Here is an 18,457-nt window from a genome sequence, read left to right as displayed (position 1 = left end):
TGTAATAGTTCATAGCAGGTAATGAAAGGCAGTTTTGTCTAAGTCTGCTCTGGTAATATCCACCTTCATGGAGCTTACATTTCTTAATCGCTCAGTTACACTGTTTTACAAAGCAGATGCCTAAACACCAAGAACACGTCCTAAGGCCTGAAGAAAACCAATCTTTCCTAAGAACAAAATCATCTTATTGGCATACTAAAGCAAGGCAGTTGGTTCCTCTAATGGCTCTGTGCTACAGGTGTCACTTTTTAATATTTTCAACAGAAACCGTATTTGGAAATAAAAGGTGTCTTCCAGACAAAGAGGAAAATGGGAGAGAATGAGAGAAGTGGATAATGTTACACAAGCTTCAACCTTATAAATCAATCTGCACTGACAATATCCACTCAGGGGTGTTACATAGCTGCCTGATGTCATTATGAGGTTACTCTTCATAATGTTTAAGTTGTATAGACTGTGAGACATCCCAGAAGACTGGAAAAAGGCTCATGTCACTTTTACCTACAAGGAGAGCTCAAAGGAAGACCCAGAAAATTATAGGCACATCAATTTTACTTAAATCCATGGGAAAGTAATGGATTAAATCTGCCTAGGGGCGATCACAAGTGAAATGAAGCATGTGATTGGGAAAAGCTAGCATGGATTAACGAAGGGTAAATTGTGTAACCTCCTGTGACAAAGTCACCTGTTCAGTTATTGCTCAGGTGAGCAATAGACATTGTCTACCTGGATTTCTCCAAGGCTTTCTATACAGTTCCCCTTCTCCTGGAGGAACAGATGCATTTTGGTCTAAGCAAGTGGTCTATGAGGTGGGTGGGTGAAATGGATGAAAGGTGTTTGGTACAGTTATAATTTAGTCAATTCAGAATTTATTGATAGTATGAGGTAAATCAAAGTTTAAAATTTAGTAGTGCTTAATGATTGACTAATTTTAAAGATCTATAAGTAAAATATATTGTGATCAAAACAGCAACTTAATTATAGTTTCACAGATGATAATCTTCACACTCACTTACTTTAAGATATCTTAAATCAGAGTATATAGAAATGTGTGTGTGTATATAAACATAAACCATAAGACAGACATGCAAACAGAGATGTTTGGGCCCGGTTATATATGCTACCATGTGGTTTGATCCTGGCTGGAGGCCAGATGCCCACCAAATCCACTGTCACTCCCCTTTTCAGCTGGATGGGGAGAAAATCTATATTGAGAAGCTTAAGAGTAGAGATAAGGATGGGAAGAGATTGTACCTCAATCACCGTCATGGGCAAAACAGACTCAGCACAAAAAAAAGAAAAAAAAATCTAATTTATTACAGTACACTGCACACACACACACACACAGAGTGAAACCAGAGTAGGATAATGAGTGAAACCAGATCTGAAAACACCTCCCCCCCACCCCTACCTTCTTCATGGACTCAACTTTATTTATGATTTCTCTCCCTTTTCCTCCCCAGGATGGGGGGAGGAGATGGAGGAAGGGGTAGAGCCAGGGTGAGGAATGGGGGTTTTGGTCGGTTCCTCACAAGTTGTTTTCCTTCTTGGTGGGGGAGGGTGAAGGAGGGGCATTCCTCACACCCTTCCACTGCTCTACCATGGGGTCACGACCGCGGGAGACAGTCCTCCATGAGTTTGTCCAACATGAGTCCTTTCCCACAGGGCTTCAGCTCTTCACCAGCTGCTCCACCGTGGGTCACTGCTATGGGGTGCAGTCATAAATCATAGAATGTCTCTCAGTCTCTTAGGCCCAGACTGCTCCAGCCTGGTCCCCCATGGAGTCACTCTTCCCCAGAAAACCTGGTCGGTTGTGGGTCTCTCTCTCCACAGTCTGCAGGTCTTGCCAGGAGGTTACTCCAGTGTGGGTCATAGCATGTTCCATATGTCTCCACCTGCTCCGGCATGGGTCCCTCCGCAGGCTGCATGTGGGATCTCTGTTCCCTGTCCTCTTCCATGGGCTGCAGGGGGGACGCCTACTCCACCATGGTCTTCTCCACGGGCTGCAGGGGCTTCTTTCTGTTCGGTGCTTCCTCCCCCATTTCTTCACTGATCTCAGTATCTGCACAGTTTCTTAAAACTTCTCACTCCCTTCTCTGGTGGAAAAAGTGGCTACTTGCATTTTTTTCCTCTTAAGTATGATTCATAGAGCCGCTGTGACCATTGCTGGTGGGTTTGGCCTTGGTCAGCAGCGGGTCCAGACTTGCGCCTGGCTGGTGTTTGCTCTGTTTGGCCTAGGGAAAGTTTATAGCTGCTTCTTGCAGAAGCCACCTCTGCAAACCCCCTCCTCCTCCACCAGAATCTTGACGTGCAAAACCACAACACACCCATATTCATAAAGGGCAATGTTTGTATTTGAACATGTATATAATTAGAGAGGTGGATGAAGGAAGTTGGCTTATAGTTAAGATTTCCCTCTTCAAGTTTAGAACAAATACTCAGAATGCATCAGCATTCCTCAATACAATTATTGAGGATAATTGAGACTCAAGAATGCCGGAAGCTAGCTTATAATTAAAATTTGCCTCTTTGGGTTTAAATACAATGCATTGGCATTCTTCAGTGAGTGATAGTTGAGACTTGAGAAGGCCGATTTGCCCTGGCAGATGATTCTTGAAAAGTTTGTGTCTGAGAGGTGTCTCAGCTTGGGAGGGAGAAAAGGGGTGGGGTGTGGGGTAATTGTCACAGCCCACTGTGATCCAGGAGAGCTTCAAGGGGTTCATTTAGGATCATTATTTATAGGGTCTGAGGTAATTGTATCATGTATTTCTCCACTTTGGCCCAGCTTGGATGATGAAATATTCTGGTACTTTCAACTAGTTGTGCAGACTCAGAACTTTTCTGGTATCTCCCCCTTTTGAGCCACAGCTCAGGCACAGATGTACCAGGTTGTCAGGAGGTGATTGATTGTCACTATTGTTCCCAAGTAAGAATGTTATGGTTCAAGCACAGATGTACCAGGCTGTTCCTGTTACCAAAGAAGCAAGAACCAGGCACATCGAGGGCATGCCTTATATCTCTGGTCTGCTGCTCAGGTATGTGGCCCAGAAAAGCGGGGAGATACTGTGCAAGTGCTGAGTGGCTCAAGAGAAGGGGGGAGTGGTTGCACCACTACAGCAGGGAACTGGCTGACAGGCTGGAACCAGGGTGGGGTGGTAAATAGTTCTTCTTTGAACTGGCAACCTGTCACAATTTAGGGACTGATACTGGGCCAAACACTGTTTAATATCTTCATAAGTAATCAAGTGCTCCCTGATGAAGTTTGAAAATAAGACCAAACTGAGTGGGGAAGTGGACACTGGAAGGGAGAGCAACCTTGCAGGAAGACCTGGACAGGCTGGAAGAGTGAGCTAACAAAAGCATTATAAAGTTCCATATGGACAAGTGTAAAGTTTTGCACCTTGGGAAAACATAATCCAGGAGTGCAGCACAGGCTGGGATCTACCTGGCTGGAGAGCAGCTCTGTGGAGAAGGACCTGGGGTCTTGGCAGACAACAAGCTCAAAATGAGTGAAGAATGTGCTGCAGTAGCAAAAAAAGCCACAGGATGCTGGGCTGCATCAAGGGCGTTACAGGCAGAGACAAAGTCATTATCCCATTCTACTCAGTGCTTGTTAGGAGCCACATCTGGGATACTGTGTTAGTTTTGGTCTCCACTATACAGAAAAGATGTGGACAGGATGGAGAGAATCTAGAGGGGCACCACCAGGGTGATAAAAGGACTAGAAAGCCTGACATGTAAGGAAAGACTGAGAGAATTGGATTTGACCATCTTTGAGAAAAGACTTAGCTGAGAACTTATCACCATGTTCCAGTACATAGGCATTGGAACAGGTTGCCCAGGGGGGTGGTGGAGTCACCATCCCTTGGGGTGTTTAAGGAAAGGTTAGATGAGGTGCTTAGGGACATGGTTTAGCCAGTAATATAGGTGGTAGGGGGATGGTTGGACTAAATGATCTTGGAAATCTTTTCCAATCTTAATGATTCTATGATTCTATGATTAAAGGGTGGCTACAAAGAAGATGGACACTCCCTTTTTACAAGGAGTCACATGGAAAATATGAGGAGTAATAGGTGGGTGATTATGATTAGAGTCTAGAGAAAAAAATTTCACAACAAGAGCAATCATTGGAAAAATCTCTCCAGGGAAGTGGTGGATTCCCCAACATTGGACACTAGATAGATGGGCGGGGTGTTGGCCCATCCTGCCTAGATAATCCTTTTGTCTAGACGGAGCTTTTGCCAAGAAAAGTTGGACCAGATGATCCTTGAGATCCCTTCCAATCTGGTATCTTATGATTCTATGATACAAGAGCCATCTGGTTACACGAATGCGTCTTTAAAACTCTGATAACACAGACATTATAGTAATTCTTATTTCAAATTAATTTAATCTCCAGAACGCTGATTTCTGTCTAATGTATCTGTCAAAGAAACTGGCTAAAGAATGGCTTGGAGCTGAAATAGGTGTGCAAGTTGGCTTTAAGCCAACAAGTGTTTCAGAAATATCTCTCATCCTCAAGGACTGAATAAGAACAGTCATGCTTATTATGGTCCTGTAGAGGAAAGATAATATTGAAACTGCAGGTAAAACTTTGGCTGATTTAGTAATTTTGCTTCCATTGCCTGAATTATTCAAGAGGATAGTGGAATATATATATGTGTGTGTCAAGAGTAACTAAAATTTTTGAATACATTTTAATATTTCACAAGAACAAGATAGACAGTTCAGAAAAATTAGCTTCAAATTCAGTTTTCAATAATTTAAAAGTTTGTTGTGTCACATTTTGAGAAGGAAAACTAAAATTGTTTTCTATGCTTGTTTTCTGTGGGTGGTAGTGGTAGAGCTAAATCCTTATCCATTACACTATTGTAATTACACAGCAAAGCTATTTAGATTTATGCAGGTGATGTGGGGAGGAGATTTGAAGAAAGCTGCATCATTTAACATGAAAAATTCTTGGATGTTGATGGTCAGACAGTACCATTCTCTGAATCATTTGACTACTGGTATATATTCATCACACTTGGTTTTTACTAATTAGATGGTCTATTGTTAACAAACAGAAGCTATTTCACTTCAAAAAGTGACTAAGACTGTTCTGAAATGCCACACTCTTCCCATTAACTTTAGGAAACATTATTTACAGTGGAACTAAATTGAATTAATTTTAGGTGCTAACAAAGTCAAAAGAAAAGTGGTTTTATTTTAAAATGTGCCCTGGAGATCAAAAGCAAATGAAAAATACACAGTTTTTCCGTGCAGATAAGAGGCTGAGGATTAAAAAGGACTAAGCGACCATAGCAGTGGATATCTGAGCACATCTCCAAAAGACTCAACAGTGAATGTGAAATAATATCTAGGTGTTGGGATTTCTGAATTGTAGCTCTTTAATCACTTAACAGTGTCAAAGAACTGAGTATGTCTCATTTCACGAAATCTGATGTCAGGTGTTCAAAGTGCATGCAGTCTTTTTTTTCATCGTTTTTTGTAATGTTTTGCTTAAGTAGATATTACTGTCTATGAAAAATAGTATTATCTAACTAGTAGACATTCTTATCCCTGGTGATTTACTAGCTGAACCAGCCCTGAAAAAATGTTATTTGTTGTCTAACATGGAAATAATCCCAAATATTCCCTCCAATTGCTTGTTATCTGCATTAGAAACATACCATGTTGCCATAGGCTGATGTTCCAGATACATGTTCTCCCACTGAACGAGTAGTGTTGGCATTCACATCCAAGTCCAAATTTGTTCAAAGTGGGAATGGAGGTACTCAGGCTGACTGCTTCCAGGATTACATTCAGCAGAAGCTTGGATGTGAATCTATCCCTGGTAATTGTGTCCCAGAAATGCAGTCACTGGTAGGGTTGGTTCTTGGAGTTGTTCTCCAGATTTCTGCCTTGTTTGTTTTCCTAGGTGTGATGAGTATGTCACACAGCTGGATGAGATGCAGAGGCAGCTAGCAGCTGCGGAGGATGAGAAGAAGACCCTAAACTCTCTGTTGCGCATGGCTATCCAGCAAAAACTTGCCCTTACCCAGCGACTGGAGGATTTAGAGTTTGACCACGAGCAGTCCCGACGCAGCAAAGGCAAGCTTGGAAAGAGCAAGATCGGCAGCCCTAAAGTAAGTGAGGAGGCATCAGCCACCGTGCCAAGCATAGACACTTTCCTCCTGCATAGTCAGGGCCCACAGCAACCAAACTTACTGGTCAGCAGTGGCACTCAGAGGAAAAGGTATGCATGCAGTGATCTTTACAGTACAGTGCAGTGGCCAGACTTTCAATAAAGTCGTTCACTGAATTGTAAACATTATAATTATCTCTTTTTTTTTTTCCTTTCCATATTTTGACTGGGGAGAAGGAGGTGGGGAGGATATAGATATAAATACGAATTCAAAGCCTGGCAACATGTGGTTCTGATCCACCTACTCACCATATTATTTCCTCCTCCTTAATACGGTGTTTTGAACTGTATTCTGTCAGTGTCTCAGCGTATCTTGTATGTCTTTAATATTAGTGTGAATATATTTTCTTTAACAAGTTTTCCTTCAGGTTTTCCATAAAGAGCATCTGAAATTTTTGAAAAAAAAAAAAAAAAAAGATTGTGCTCTATGAGCATTTCAGTGCTTAACACAAAAGAAACTGCATGTCTTTGTTAAGCTCTGGTGCTCACTTGTTCTTCATCAGTGCAAAAAGAATATGGATATGTTCACTCATTAATTCTTCCACATGGGAGCAAGCAACCTTTGAAGGGGGATGGCCGCCATTCATAACCTAATGCAAATATTTATCTGTTCAAGCAGTGAGTTCTCATCTTGTCTTGTGACTGCCCTGCCAAAGCTCTACAGGTGTGGGGATCTCCACAGTTCTGAAGATGAAAAGGACTCTCTGTTAGAGAAGTCCTAGATAATCATTCCCTTTTCTTGTTTGCTTTAGTCACAATGCAAAACCGAGAGAACATTTAGGGAATCTTGTACCTGTCAACTCCAGGATACAGAGAGATAACTCAACCTCATCTCCTCCTCCCCTAAAACAAACCAGGATTTCCCATGCAGGCAAGGTGCCCTGCTGTGGAAATGACTTGGGGTGGCAACACTAGTTGGCTTTTATCTGTTAAGCAAATTAACATGATGTTGTCATTCATGAGGCTTTGAAAGGTAATTAAAGTAAAACTCTTTTGTTTCCATATGTATTTTTCTTGGATCTCCTGCAAGACTATTCTCACCTTCCCTTTGTGATCAGAGCCATCCCAGGACTTCAGGGACCTACCTCCAGAAATTATTAAGAACCCCCCCTCATCCCGCCTCCACAGAATCATATCTTCTGAGGGGCCCCCCTTCCATGAGTGAATTCATCCATGGGCACCGTCTCAGCAAGGAAAAAAGGTTAACCGTGGCCACACCAGGTAAACATTTTTTCCTTGGGTGCATGTGGTGCTGAGTGGTTAGCAGAGCAGGGGACTCTCCCAGCACTGCAGATGCAATCTAATTTGGGCATCTTCTTGAGACCTGAAAAGCAAAATGTCTCCTCCTGTGTCACCTGCAGCAGGAGATGACATTCTGCTGTCAGCAGCCCAAACTGGTTCCAGATGCAGCGGGGAAAGTCCTGCTGTGGGTGGGTGCAGTCCCTCTAGCATCCACAGAGACTGCACCCCTGTGCCTAGGTGATGCTTAGTCTGGTGGTTGTGTTGGTAGTCCCCATGGAAGACACAAACCCAATGGGACAGTGGAGTCAGAGATGTGAGGACCAGAGAGGGGATGATTGTCAGCGTGCAGGAGCCTACACAGCATCCGTCTTCTGCTTGCCCTGGAGCATTCAGTCAGGTTTTTCTAAAGTGTAATGTTATAATTACAGAAGGTTAAGTTTATATAAATTGAGTCATGAAGTTTATCTTTGCAGGAAGCTTTTGCTCTTCATTTCCTGCATTTTTGTAGTCTCTGCTTAGAACAGGGCAAAGGTTGTGACACCTTTCTTTTCCTGACAGACAAGCTAATAATTACTTTTCTTCTGCACCTGAGCAGAGCCTTTGTCCTTTAAACATGCACTCACTTGTGTGGTGGTAATTTTTTTCATTCTTTCTTTGGAAACTTGTTAGATACACAAAAAGCATAAGTAGAATATGTGAAAGCTAAAACCCATAAAGTGGTTTCTACTCAAGCAAATGTTTATTCTGGGAGGCTGAGCAATACCTTCTAGTACGTTGTGTCTCTCGCTGAGTGCCAACAATATCACAGCCGCCTTTGGGTAGTGCCACTCAAGAAACACCCACTCAGAGGACAAGTGTAAAACTGCAGAGAGTCTAAACAAGACATTTTCTTAAGTAGTGTTGCAGTAAATAAATCAAAGAGCTGGCTCCTGGGGAGAAAAAGGCGGAGAGGGGGAAAGACACAAAGGCACTAAAGTGTATAAAATAAATGGTACTGATCTTTCAGCAATTCTTTTGAATTCTGTTGGCAATGGAAGACCATGTGCTCATTTCCTACCCCATAGGCATGAATCTCTGTCCTGCACTGGCAGTGTCTCTTGTATTCTTTCATCTTCATTCTGTGACAGAAAGAAGATGATTTTCTTTCTGATGGTCACTTATATCTCTTTAAAGAACGGGATTTTGCATTTTCTCTATAGCCAAACTTCCCAGATTGGAAATACAAGGATCTGGGCTCAAAACTTGGCAATCTTCTAACATGCAATTTGTAAGAATCTTCTGATTGTAATTGTACTTCTCATGGACATTTATAAGAGTTCCAGGCCAAGGAGAAACAGATTTTAATCCAAGGACTGGATGATCTTTGTGTGAAGAACATTGACTATATTGCAAGTGAAGTTTAGTGGCTGGAAAAAATAATGACTTACAAAAGATCTGTGTTCAACAGACACAACTTACTGCATTGTGAAATTGTTAGTAAAATGGGAAAATACGTGATCTCTGACTTTGGGACTCTGGATCCTGACTGTCTTCATGGATTTATTTTTTTTCCCACCATTTTAATGAACTGGCATCTGATATGTCACAGAGCATCACAGATGCATGGACCACAGACTGAGAAACATTGACTTTTTCCAGCAACAGAGGCCAAAGGATGAAGCAACCTGGAAGGTAGAACTACCCAGAAAATAGTCTGCAGTCTTACCTGTCACTTTAGGTACATCTCTATACATTCAGAGTATAACAGTCTTGAGACAGTATTACTCATTTATGTTACAAACGTCCTTCTCAATCAACAACAGTTCTAGCTTTCTGAATGCATGTATCCGAATTTTATGACATCACAAAGCCTCAGCCTCAGCCTGTGAGACTGACAGTTTCAAACCAAAGATTTTCCTGAGCACTCAGATTCCAGTATTAGCAGGGCACATTTTAAAACCAGGCTGAGGGTTAGGTAGGGAATTTTTCAGCATTGTTCTTGCCAGGTTCTGGAAGACTTACTGGTGTTAACAGATTCAGTGAATGATGCACCAAATAGTTTTTATTTTGCCATCTGTCTAATTATCTGTTTCCTGAAAGTAAGGAATAGCGAAGAATGTTACTGTGCTGCTTTTACAGAGAAAGTTTTAAATCCTTGTATCAGAAAAAGCGTCTTTTCTCAGATGATTTCTGTGGTCAAGCAAGCCAGCAAGAAATGTAACGGCCCACACCTGCTTCTTCATCAGAGCGGATGCAAAAGAGCAGCATCCAAGCTCAAGCACTATGAAGTAGAGTATAGCTTGGCTTGAGGCTTTGTCCTCAGGAGTGGAGGAGCAACAAAGACCAAATTAAATGTAATCAGGTTTAGGGTTGTTTTTTTTTTTCTTTTAAATTTATGAACTATTTCTCTCACTTGAATATTTCACCCATACTATGTGGGGGCTTCCCTATCCTTTCAGTAGCTCCCAGTGTTGTGGGGACTGGGAGGCTGTAGCTGAGGATGCATTTAATGGTGAACAAGAGACAAAATGACTAACATAGGTCAAGGGAGAAACTGGGCAGGCTCCCCAGGCAGTAGGCAAGCTTTGCCTGTCTTTTCTACCTTCTTCTGGAGCTGGTGCTTGGCAGAAGCTATGGCCCGAGCTTCACCATGTTCTGGACCCAGCTTGGACTCCTTCTGGCTACCTGGTAGAAAAAAACTGGGAATACTTTTTGCCACCTTCTTCAGAGGAAGACCCTGGCATGAAGGCTCACTAGCGAAGACCAGCTAAATTAAAGACCTATCAAGAAAGACGTTGTTTCCTACTTGGCGTCAGTTTGACTGCTCTCAACTTTAAATCAGCATGCATGTCCCTCTGACATCAAGCTGGCTGTGGCATTATAAATTTCTGTGGGGTTTCTAATGGAAGTAATAGCTCCTAACCAATGTGGCTAAAAAATACCAGTCCATTTCCAAAGTATCATGTTCCATTTCCCCTGGACAGTAGTATGTATTTAGCTTTGGTGCTCATTTCTTCTTTCTCTTCTTATTTTCTCTCATTTTCACAAAGTCTTTATTCTTCTGATCGAAAGAACCAGCTGGTATATGTCCAATACAATCCCAGCCCGCTCTTGCATGGGGCTGTTTCCATAACTAGGTGAAGGAGCCAGGGTATATAAAAAGCCTAAGGCTGAATTCTACAGCGTGCAACACTGCATTAGAAATTATCTTTCCTTCACAGTTGCATTCATACTCCTTGGATGTAAAGTTGTCAGATGCCTCTTAATATCCTGCAGTCCCAAATATGAAATATGCTTCTCATGTCTTCTTCGAGGAAAGAACAGGACAGAAAATGTTTGCTGTAGGTGTCCTAATACCACTCTCTTCTCTGTTGGTTATTTTAGCATGGAGATTCTAAAAGTTGAATATAATGTTCTCTAATTTTATCTTAAATTTAAATCAATCAAGATCCTTCTATGGATGATGCAGGATGATGCATCTGAAGAAAAAAGGTTTCCCAGCAGACTTATAAGGTGGAGAGTAGCAAATGGCTTCAATGTTCTCCATTAAACAGGGGCAGTTCAAGAATCACTGTGATCCCCGAGAATCTCTCCTTTCTTGAAGTGCCCCCCAAAACAATGGTAGATGCTTCTTTTATTTTCCTTTTTCTCATTTTCCTTTTTTTTTTTTAACATTTTTAGGTAACACAGGGCAGATTTTGTTGTTTAAAATGTCACACAGGAAAGCATTTTGAATAGTAACTAACTTCCTGTTTCCTAGGAAATCAGATCATAAGAAGCAATCCTTTCCCTTCTGTACAGTCATATATTTACACTATTAAAATAGAAGTAGGAAAAGTAGCCTCAAAATGTGGCATATTTATCTCAAATTCAAATCGCAGCTGAGGTGGGATGATTAGTTGATATAACCCAGGCCAGCCTCACAGATTTCAACATCATACACTAGTTTACTCCATTCCCAAATTTCTGTTTTATAGGGTTTAGATTTTATTGTTCTTCATGTGCAAAACCATTGCAAAATTAGGTAATTTTCTGGAGTTGATAGCTTCTGAAAGCACATTAAGCCTGAAAGTTTTCTTGCTAATGTACAGAATGGCTTTTGATTCTCACAAGAGAGTAATGTGCAAGATAAAAACAGCAAAGGAATGCCATACAATAGTACAGCTACTACTCAAGCACTAACCTCACCACCTGCCTTAAATAATTAGGAGTATATAGTATAATAATCTTAATTTGAGAGCCATCTGAGATTAATTTCTGCTGTAGCTCTGTGCTTGCAGACAATGGTGAATAACATGATACAAATTACTAGCTTTTATTTCTTAGCTTCTATTCTTACCATAAAGTTTAAATTAATTTACAGAAATTCCATCCTGAAGGAAATTCCTATAGAGAGATCCTAATACTGTTTCCAAGACCTAATTTATAGCATATGTAGATAGAAGCTATTCCTTAAAGCTAACGAGGAAAGTGATAATGAAAAAATTCAACCACCCCAATATGGAGGTACTAAGAAGTCTTCCAATTCAGTCTTTAAGCTGAGACTCAAGGGGCACTGTTTCAGAGTTGTCTTTGTTAATTGCCCTTTACACAGGAACTGGTTCACCTGTAAAGAATAGATTAGAAACCTGGGAATGCATTGTTCTGTTTGATGTAGCATAACCACAATTTAACACAACAAGCAGAGGGTAGGTCTTAGTGTTAGAGAGAGTTAATGGCTTTTCCTATGGGATGTTGAGTAACCTCTCCTGGTAGGAGGAATTGGCTCTGCTATTTTAATTTTTCCTTCCTGGATTTGGAGATTTTTTCAAAGTATAGTGTTTAGGATATTATTTTCAGAAATACTCTGTAATGGTTTATTCTCTGCATAATCAGAAGCTCATGCTCCTTCTTATATATCTTTCTTAACATAAAGAGGAGTTTATCACATGGGGCAAGATCGTTGCCTTTGGCTCCTGCTCCTTGCTGCTTCAAGTTGTTTAAAGAGTAGGAAGATATAGGAAAGCATCTTCAAAAGGCATATTATGGGTGGAAGCCCTAGGTAGGAAAGGTCTGTCCCCTTTTGGATGAAGGAGTTGGGAAACCACTAAGGGAGGGTCAGGCTTACATTACTGTCCACAGCGGAGGCTTTCTGTGGAGATGAGATCGGGCACCTTACAGTGTTGGAAAGGTAAGGGGAATAAATTTTTGACAGCGGGTTTTTGTCTTCTTTTGTTGTGTGGTGGAAGGGTTTAAATTCAGAGTCTTTAGCTGTACACATTTTTCTTTGTTTAGGAATATTTTGCCCAAAATAGCTCCAGCTTTGCATTTGAGCTGAGGTACTATTGTCAAAAAGCTCCTCATGGATTTCTAAACCTTGCCACAGTATTATTTCAGTACCTCCACTTCGGTTTTTTTTATCTACTTCTCAATTTCGAAGCAGCAGGACTGTTAGAAATCTGAACATGGAGGAAAGCACAGCTTCTTTTTAAAATTATTTTGGAAGAAAAGCTTTGTGGACCATTATCAGTTCAGACCAGAATTTTGCTAGGAGGGCACTCTGGAGATCTTTATGATTGCTCTGGTCACCAGTGAACCTGAGCAATTTAAATATTTCTTTTTCTCCTTTTTGAAGGAATTTTATAGATTAACGAAAAGGAAAATCCCCATGACTGGGATCTGGATACCTCTTCCTATGCTGGTTTTGTGTTGAAGAATTTTATTCTGATTTCTATTTCATAACCTATATAGATTTATCTGTACAGTAAGTACATCAAGTGAACTAGTTTATTCTTGAAAAGCAGGGTGGGTGGTTAACTGAGTCACCACTGCTAAATGATATACACAGACATATAATATTGAACTAGTGAAGCTAGGCTGCTGATTGTTCAGTCAGGTAAGTTTGATTTGCTTCATCCAAGCAATGCAAAGCACTTAGAGCATGAAAGTTCAGAACCGTTATTTAAAGAAAACAGACTACACCACAACAGATTTACAGTTCAAGTGCAAATTGCCCATTGCCTAATTACAGATCTGTTGGTGATTCTTCGGAGTCCTCAGCTATGAAGATATATATTTTTATCTACCAAGAATGTACTTGTGTTGATGGTGATCCTGTGCCTGCAAGATGTTTCTGAGCTTGTGTAATTAGGCAGGCTGCTGGCAAAGACTCATGTGGCACTGGAGTAATTTGTCTCTGTTCTCTGAGAAAAATGGATTTTATGTGTTTTTAGCAGGTTTTTTCAAGATCAGGCGTATGGTGTTTTTTTTTTTTACCTGAACATGATGCTCTTCACAAAAAGGATAATTCAGTTGTTATTGACTTATTGTGTTCATTTTTTGTTCTGCATTGTTCTATTTTTCTGTGGAGTTTGTAAACATGCCATATTTGTGTATATATGTGTTCATTGTTTAATGACCAGTTTTAGTGCATATATACAGATATATGTATATATCTTCCTGCTCTTGAGGCCATGTCCTGCATCTGATATGCTCATTTAACTAAGCTTAATGAGCATTACATATTAAATGCCATTTCAAGCATGGTACATTGTCCTTGTGGAGGCCGTTTTGAATTTGAAGAACAGTATCCTTGCCAAGGACATTAGTTGGCTGTAACTGATGAAGAAGTCAGCTGGCTAAATGTACTTTTACCTCTTGGTGCCACTGTGAATAGGACCTTTTTGCTCTATGCTTTTTGCTCTTTTGCATTTAGCTTTCCAGTTATCACTGATGAGATTGAAACCATCCATTTCATGCTGATCAATATAATTTAGCTACTTCGATATAATTTAGCTGTTATAGCATGAATTCACTGCAGTTCTACAAGGTTCATTTAATTTCTATTTCTGTTTTCACGATATCAAGAAAGCAGTTCTGAAACAAAACCTATTTTTAATAGAAGCCACAATCTGTTTGTTAAAACATTACAAAAAAAAAAAAAAAGATTGCAGTGAAATCCATGCCTTACTGTTGTATATTTTCATTAAAAGGTTATTGACATTTTTCTCTAGCTCTCTAAGTTATGACCTCCTTTCTGGATGGAATGGTTAATATTAACATCATTTGTTGAAGTTCTCCAGTAAAATATTAGAGTTTTGGTTGTTTCTAACTACACAGGTATGCAGGTAATCGTATCTTTAAGGCACATATTGCCATGTGACCTATGAAAATTTTGGGCTTTGGAATCCAGTCTTATCAATCTACTAAAACAGCTATTGAAGTATCTTGTCAGTGTTGGTAACAAGAGTCATCCATCTTTATCTACTTTTATGACAAGGTTTAATGGGGTTTCATGACTTCCTGTATATTTGATGGTAAAAATCAATAATATTCAAAATTGTGCTTCTCATCTCATAAAATAGGCAAAGCTGAAGTGAGTCTGTTTAAATTAGACATGCTGATATTTTAGCTTTCTAACAGAGCAGTTCCTTTGGATGTATGGAGTAAGCTCACCAGTCATTCTTTAACCAAGACTAGTATCCCTAATTGTAAGTATCTCCCTGTCTGCATTTTTTCAGGGCTATGAAAGCTTATAGTTGTACCTTACACTGTTTCTTCCAAAGCCTACTAAAGTTCTTGTTCCCACTGACTTCAAGTTGTGGATCATGGCCTTCTTTACCTCTAAAATATTGCAAGTATTTTTGGGTTGGACCTATTTGTGGCCATCTGAAATGTATTCTAGATACTTATGTTTCCATGGAAGGGTAACCAACAAGTCAGAAATGTCATGATTTCTGTATTTTTAATACCTTTCTTTTCCCCTTTTGAAATGTTTAAAACGTGTGTGTCTCTTAGTAAGTATTTCATGAATCATCAGACCTTTCTAAATGTGCTTTTTATGAACTGTATATAAAAGAAAGGAACTGAATATGTATTTTCATCTTCTGCCATTTCCATTTCTGCTATTTTACTAACCCATTATTTGGCTTCTCAATAGATTTAATGAGGAATTATTTAAAACAGTCATAGAACCCATTTGAGAAATATCATAAATTCATTATGATATAGAAAATCTGACAAAGCCTACAGAGCTAACAAGAAAACTCTCGATGCTCTTAGTCTGTAATTGGAGAGAAATGCATTTAATTATTTTTGTTAATGATGAGGTGGTGTTATTTTTTTTTAAACTGTTCCTAATATGAGCTATAGCAAAGGGCAAGGCAGGTATATGGCATTATCACTATACTTTGAGCTTACAGCAACACTGAAGCACATGAACGGATGGGGAAACAGAAAAGAAAATAGAAATCAAGTCATGCAAAATATGGAATAAGGGAAAGATCCACTCCATTTAGTATAGCTGCTGTATAGATGAAAAACCTCATTGGAACGCAGCAAAGGAACCTGACGTGTTCTAGAAAACCACTGAATCAGTGACCTACTAAACCACATCTGTCAGGTAATGCATGAAGTTGTTAGTGGTGTTCCATGAATTGGTTTGTGGAAATTGCTGAGACAGGTAATGTTTATCTGAACGCTATAAGAAAATACTAATTAAACACACTATCTGTCTCAATAAGCTCAACCACTTGCTCTTAATCCTAAGGAGAACTTTCATTTGCAAGAAAAACTGTGGACATGTGGAGATGACAGGAGATGAGGATTTTAGATGCAACCTATCACTGGCCTATTGCGTCATAGTGCACTATGCAGCTATAGCTGATTCCTTCAGCTTTGTGTGTAAATGGGAGTTCAGCAGCATGTTCCAGTCTCCCAGCCTTTATTCTTCAAATAATTTTTGAGAAGACTTAAGAAATAATGAGTGGAAGAATTCATTCTTGATGAAACATCTCCAACCAAAAATAATCTGAGACACCAAGTTTTTCTGAGTTGCAAGCTTAAGATACGAGGTGCCTGGGTGTTTAAAGAATTGACATAAAAATTTCATAATAGATCAGTTTTTCTGTGAAGTAAGCCAAAACTGATACTGCATTGATAAATCACTCTCCAATCAATAATCCATTATTCAGTTCAATAGGAGCAGAGGTGAAACTCAGACAGTGGGAAAACCCAGAGAATCTGGGCACTGGAAAATGTCTGTGCAGGAGCTAACTTGCACCTGGTGAAATTTATTAGGCTGCCTGTGTGCTAGCTCTGCCAAAACAGGGCTGGCCTTCATGGAGCTGTACAATGGCTCTGTACCATTACTGGGTCCCTTGGTGCTGCTCCTTTTGATCCCAAACTAGGAGGACCCAAGTAACTCCTACTCAAAGAGAGATGGGGTTAATAAGGTCAGCCAGGCTCCCTGTGGTTTTTCCACTGTTCAATTGTCCCTGGAAGGAGAGGACACAGAAATGCAGGACTGCACCCAGTTTGCAGCTGGCAGTCTGATCAGCTTGGGCTGTGCATAGGGCAGAGGTAACTGTGTTATTTCCAGACACAAACTGACCCTGGAAGCAGGAGAAGGGAGAGACTCTCCTAATCTTTGACCTGTACCATTGTTCATGCGTTTTTTTCCCTGAAGGTAAGTGACAGCTGTCCTCTCACCAGCTGGTCTTTGAGATAACCATAACCACTTAAAGTTCCTCTTGGCCTTGAGGAAGGTCAAAGTTTTCTTGGCATCCATTAGAAAAACAGAGATAAATTAGAATTGAAAGCTAGTCAAATAATAGTATAAATTTATGTCCTCATCACCCCTGGACTTAATCTGTTTGGGACTTTTCTCATCCTGTCACATTACAATTTGAAAGCATCTCTAGAAATGTCAATTCAGAAGGGGGGGGTGAGTGTTTCAGTACCCTCTGCCCTGTTTTTCTTGACATCTCACATTTGTGTCTTAGATTTGGAAATTTTCCTTGTTCCCCACCTTTGAGTAGAGAGGATTGACTTACTGTTTTCATAGGACTCACTGTGCAGTACAGCATGTTTCTGCTGCTGCACAACCAGAAGATTACTGATTTGTTCTTTGCCCAATACTTTTGACTCATGCTATTACCCAGTCATTCTTTCCCATTAAATTGACATCTCTGGGAAGAAAACAATTCATTACCATATAAATGGAAACAGCTTCTCTTTTCAAGTAAATTGTCAATAACATCTCCACAAACATGTTATCAAATTTCTCAAACTTTATGGAACATTGGGTAGCATGACAAAAAACGAGATCATTGAAAAACTTTTAACTAGGAAAGGAAGAATTTCTGTGGAGTGGTCAGTGGGATGCTAAGGAGAGTTTGTTTTAAAACACTGGCCTTAATCTTATTTTTTGTAATAAGGAATTCTTGAGAGCTTTTCCTTTGTCAAGAACGGATTTTTCCCAATATTTTTCATTTCAGAAATACCAAATATGTAACAGTACCTGTTAAAAGAAAAAAAAAATTTGATTAGTTTGTTGTTTGACTGTCAGTTTTACCCTTCAGGTAAGAGACAAAAGCTCCCTATTGATTAATCAAGCTAGACATGGTCAAAAGTATGTTACATCTCTGTTACTCATTCACAGCATCCCCAGTGCTTATCTTGGGGGTCTTGCTAGTCTTGGTCTTTTACAGCGCTGCGTAGAGTCTAGCAATTTACTGAGTGTCACAAATGTGCTGAGATGTTCCATTGCAGCATGCTGGGCCCTGAGCAGGTGGGACTGAAAACGCTTGCACGTAGGGTTTTCACTGAGGACATTGCTGATGTCGACAGAAGGCATGCCCATCTCTCGGACACTAATAACCCAGTTAAGCAGGTCTGTGTCAGAGTCACCCAGTTCACAGACCGGAGGGCAGAGCACATCTTGTGACAGGAGGGAAATGTGTTGGGAGCCAGAGGGAAGCACAGGAAAATACTTTCTTTTTTTTTTGGTGAGATTTGCTCTCAGCAGATAACAGATAGCAGAGCATTCAGTCCTCATGTGAGCACATGTAGCTTCTCTGAGCTTGTTATTTTTAATGCTCTTACACCAGGAACTGACTAGACTGATTAGGGCTGGGCATTAGATTCCAAAGGGAAATCAGCGCTGGCTAATCTGTGCAAGAGGAAATCTCCAAGTCCTTTACGCCACCATTGCCAGCAAATGGCTGGAAAATTGGAACAGGCCTAACATGTGGCACAAGTCAGATCTCAAACCTACAACAGATGCAGCAG

The 18,457-nt window shown here is 40.2% G+C and overlaps 1 protein-coding gene across 8 annotated transcripts in view; it reads left to right on the top strand.

Moving 5' to 3' along the window:
* Positions 1-18,457, top strand: part of BICD1 (BICD cargo adaptor 1) — a gene marked incomplete at both ends in the record, with an annotated part of 177,711 nt that overhangs the window by 148,805 nt on the left and 10,449 nt on the right. For 5 of the 8 annotated variants that reach the window (XM_084279259.1, XM_084279262.1, XM_084279263.1 and 2 more), the window contains one exon: positions 5,921-6,128. In XM_084279259.1, the coding sequence (XP_084135385.1) occupies positions 5,921-6,128 (208 nt within the window). Of the gene's footprint in view, positions 1-5,920; positions 6,239-7,217; positions 7,409-18,457 lie in introns of all 8 variants that reach the window. The other 3 variants (XM_084279257.1, XM_084279256.1, XM_084279258.1) reach the window with 3 other exon arrangements.

The sequence above is a fragment of the Gallinula chloropus genome (genome assembly GCF_964237585.1).
Source record: "Gallinula chloropus genome assembly, chromosome: 1".
Classification (NCBI taxonomy): Eukaryota; Metazoa; Chordata; class Aves; order Gruiformes; family Rallidae; genus Gallinula; species Gallinula chloropus.
The sequence above is the reverse complement of the archived record's forward strand: the minus strand, read 5'-3'. Positions and strand labels throughout refer to the sequence as shown.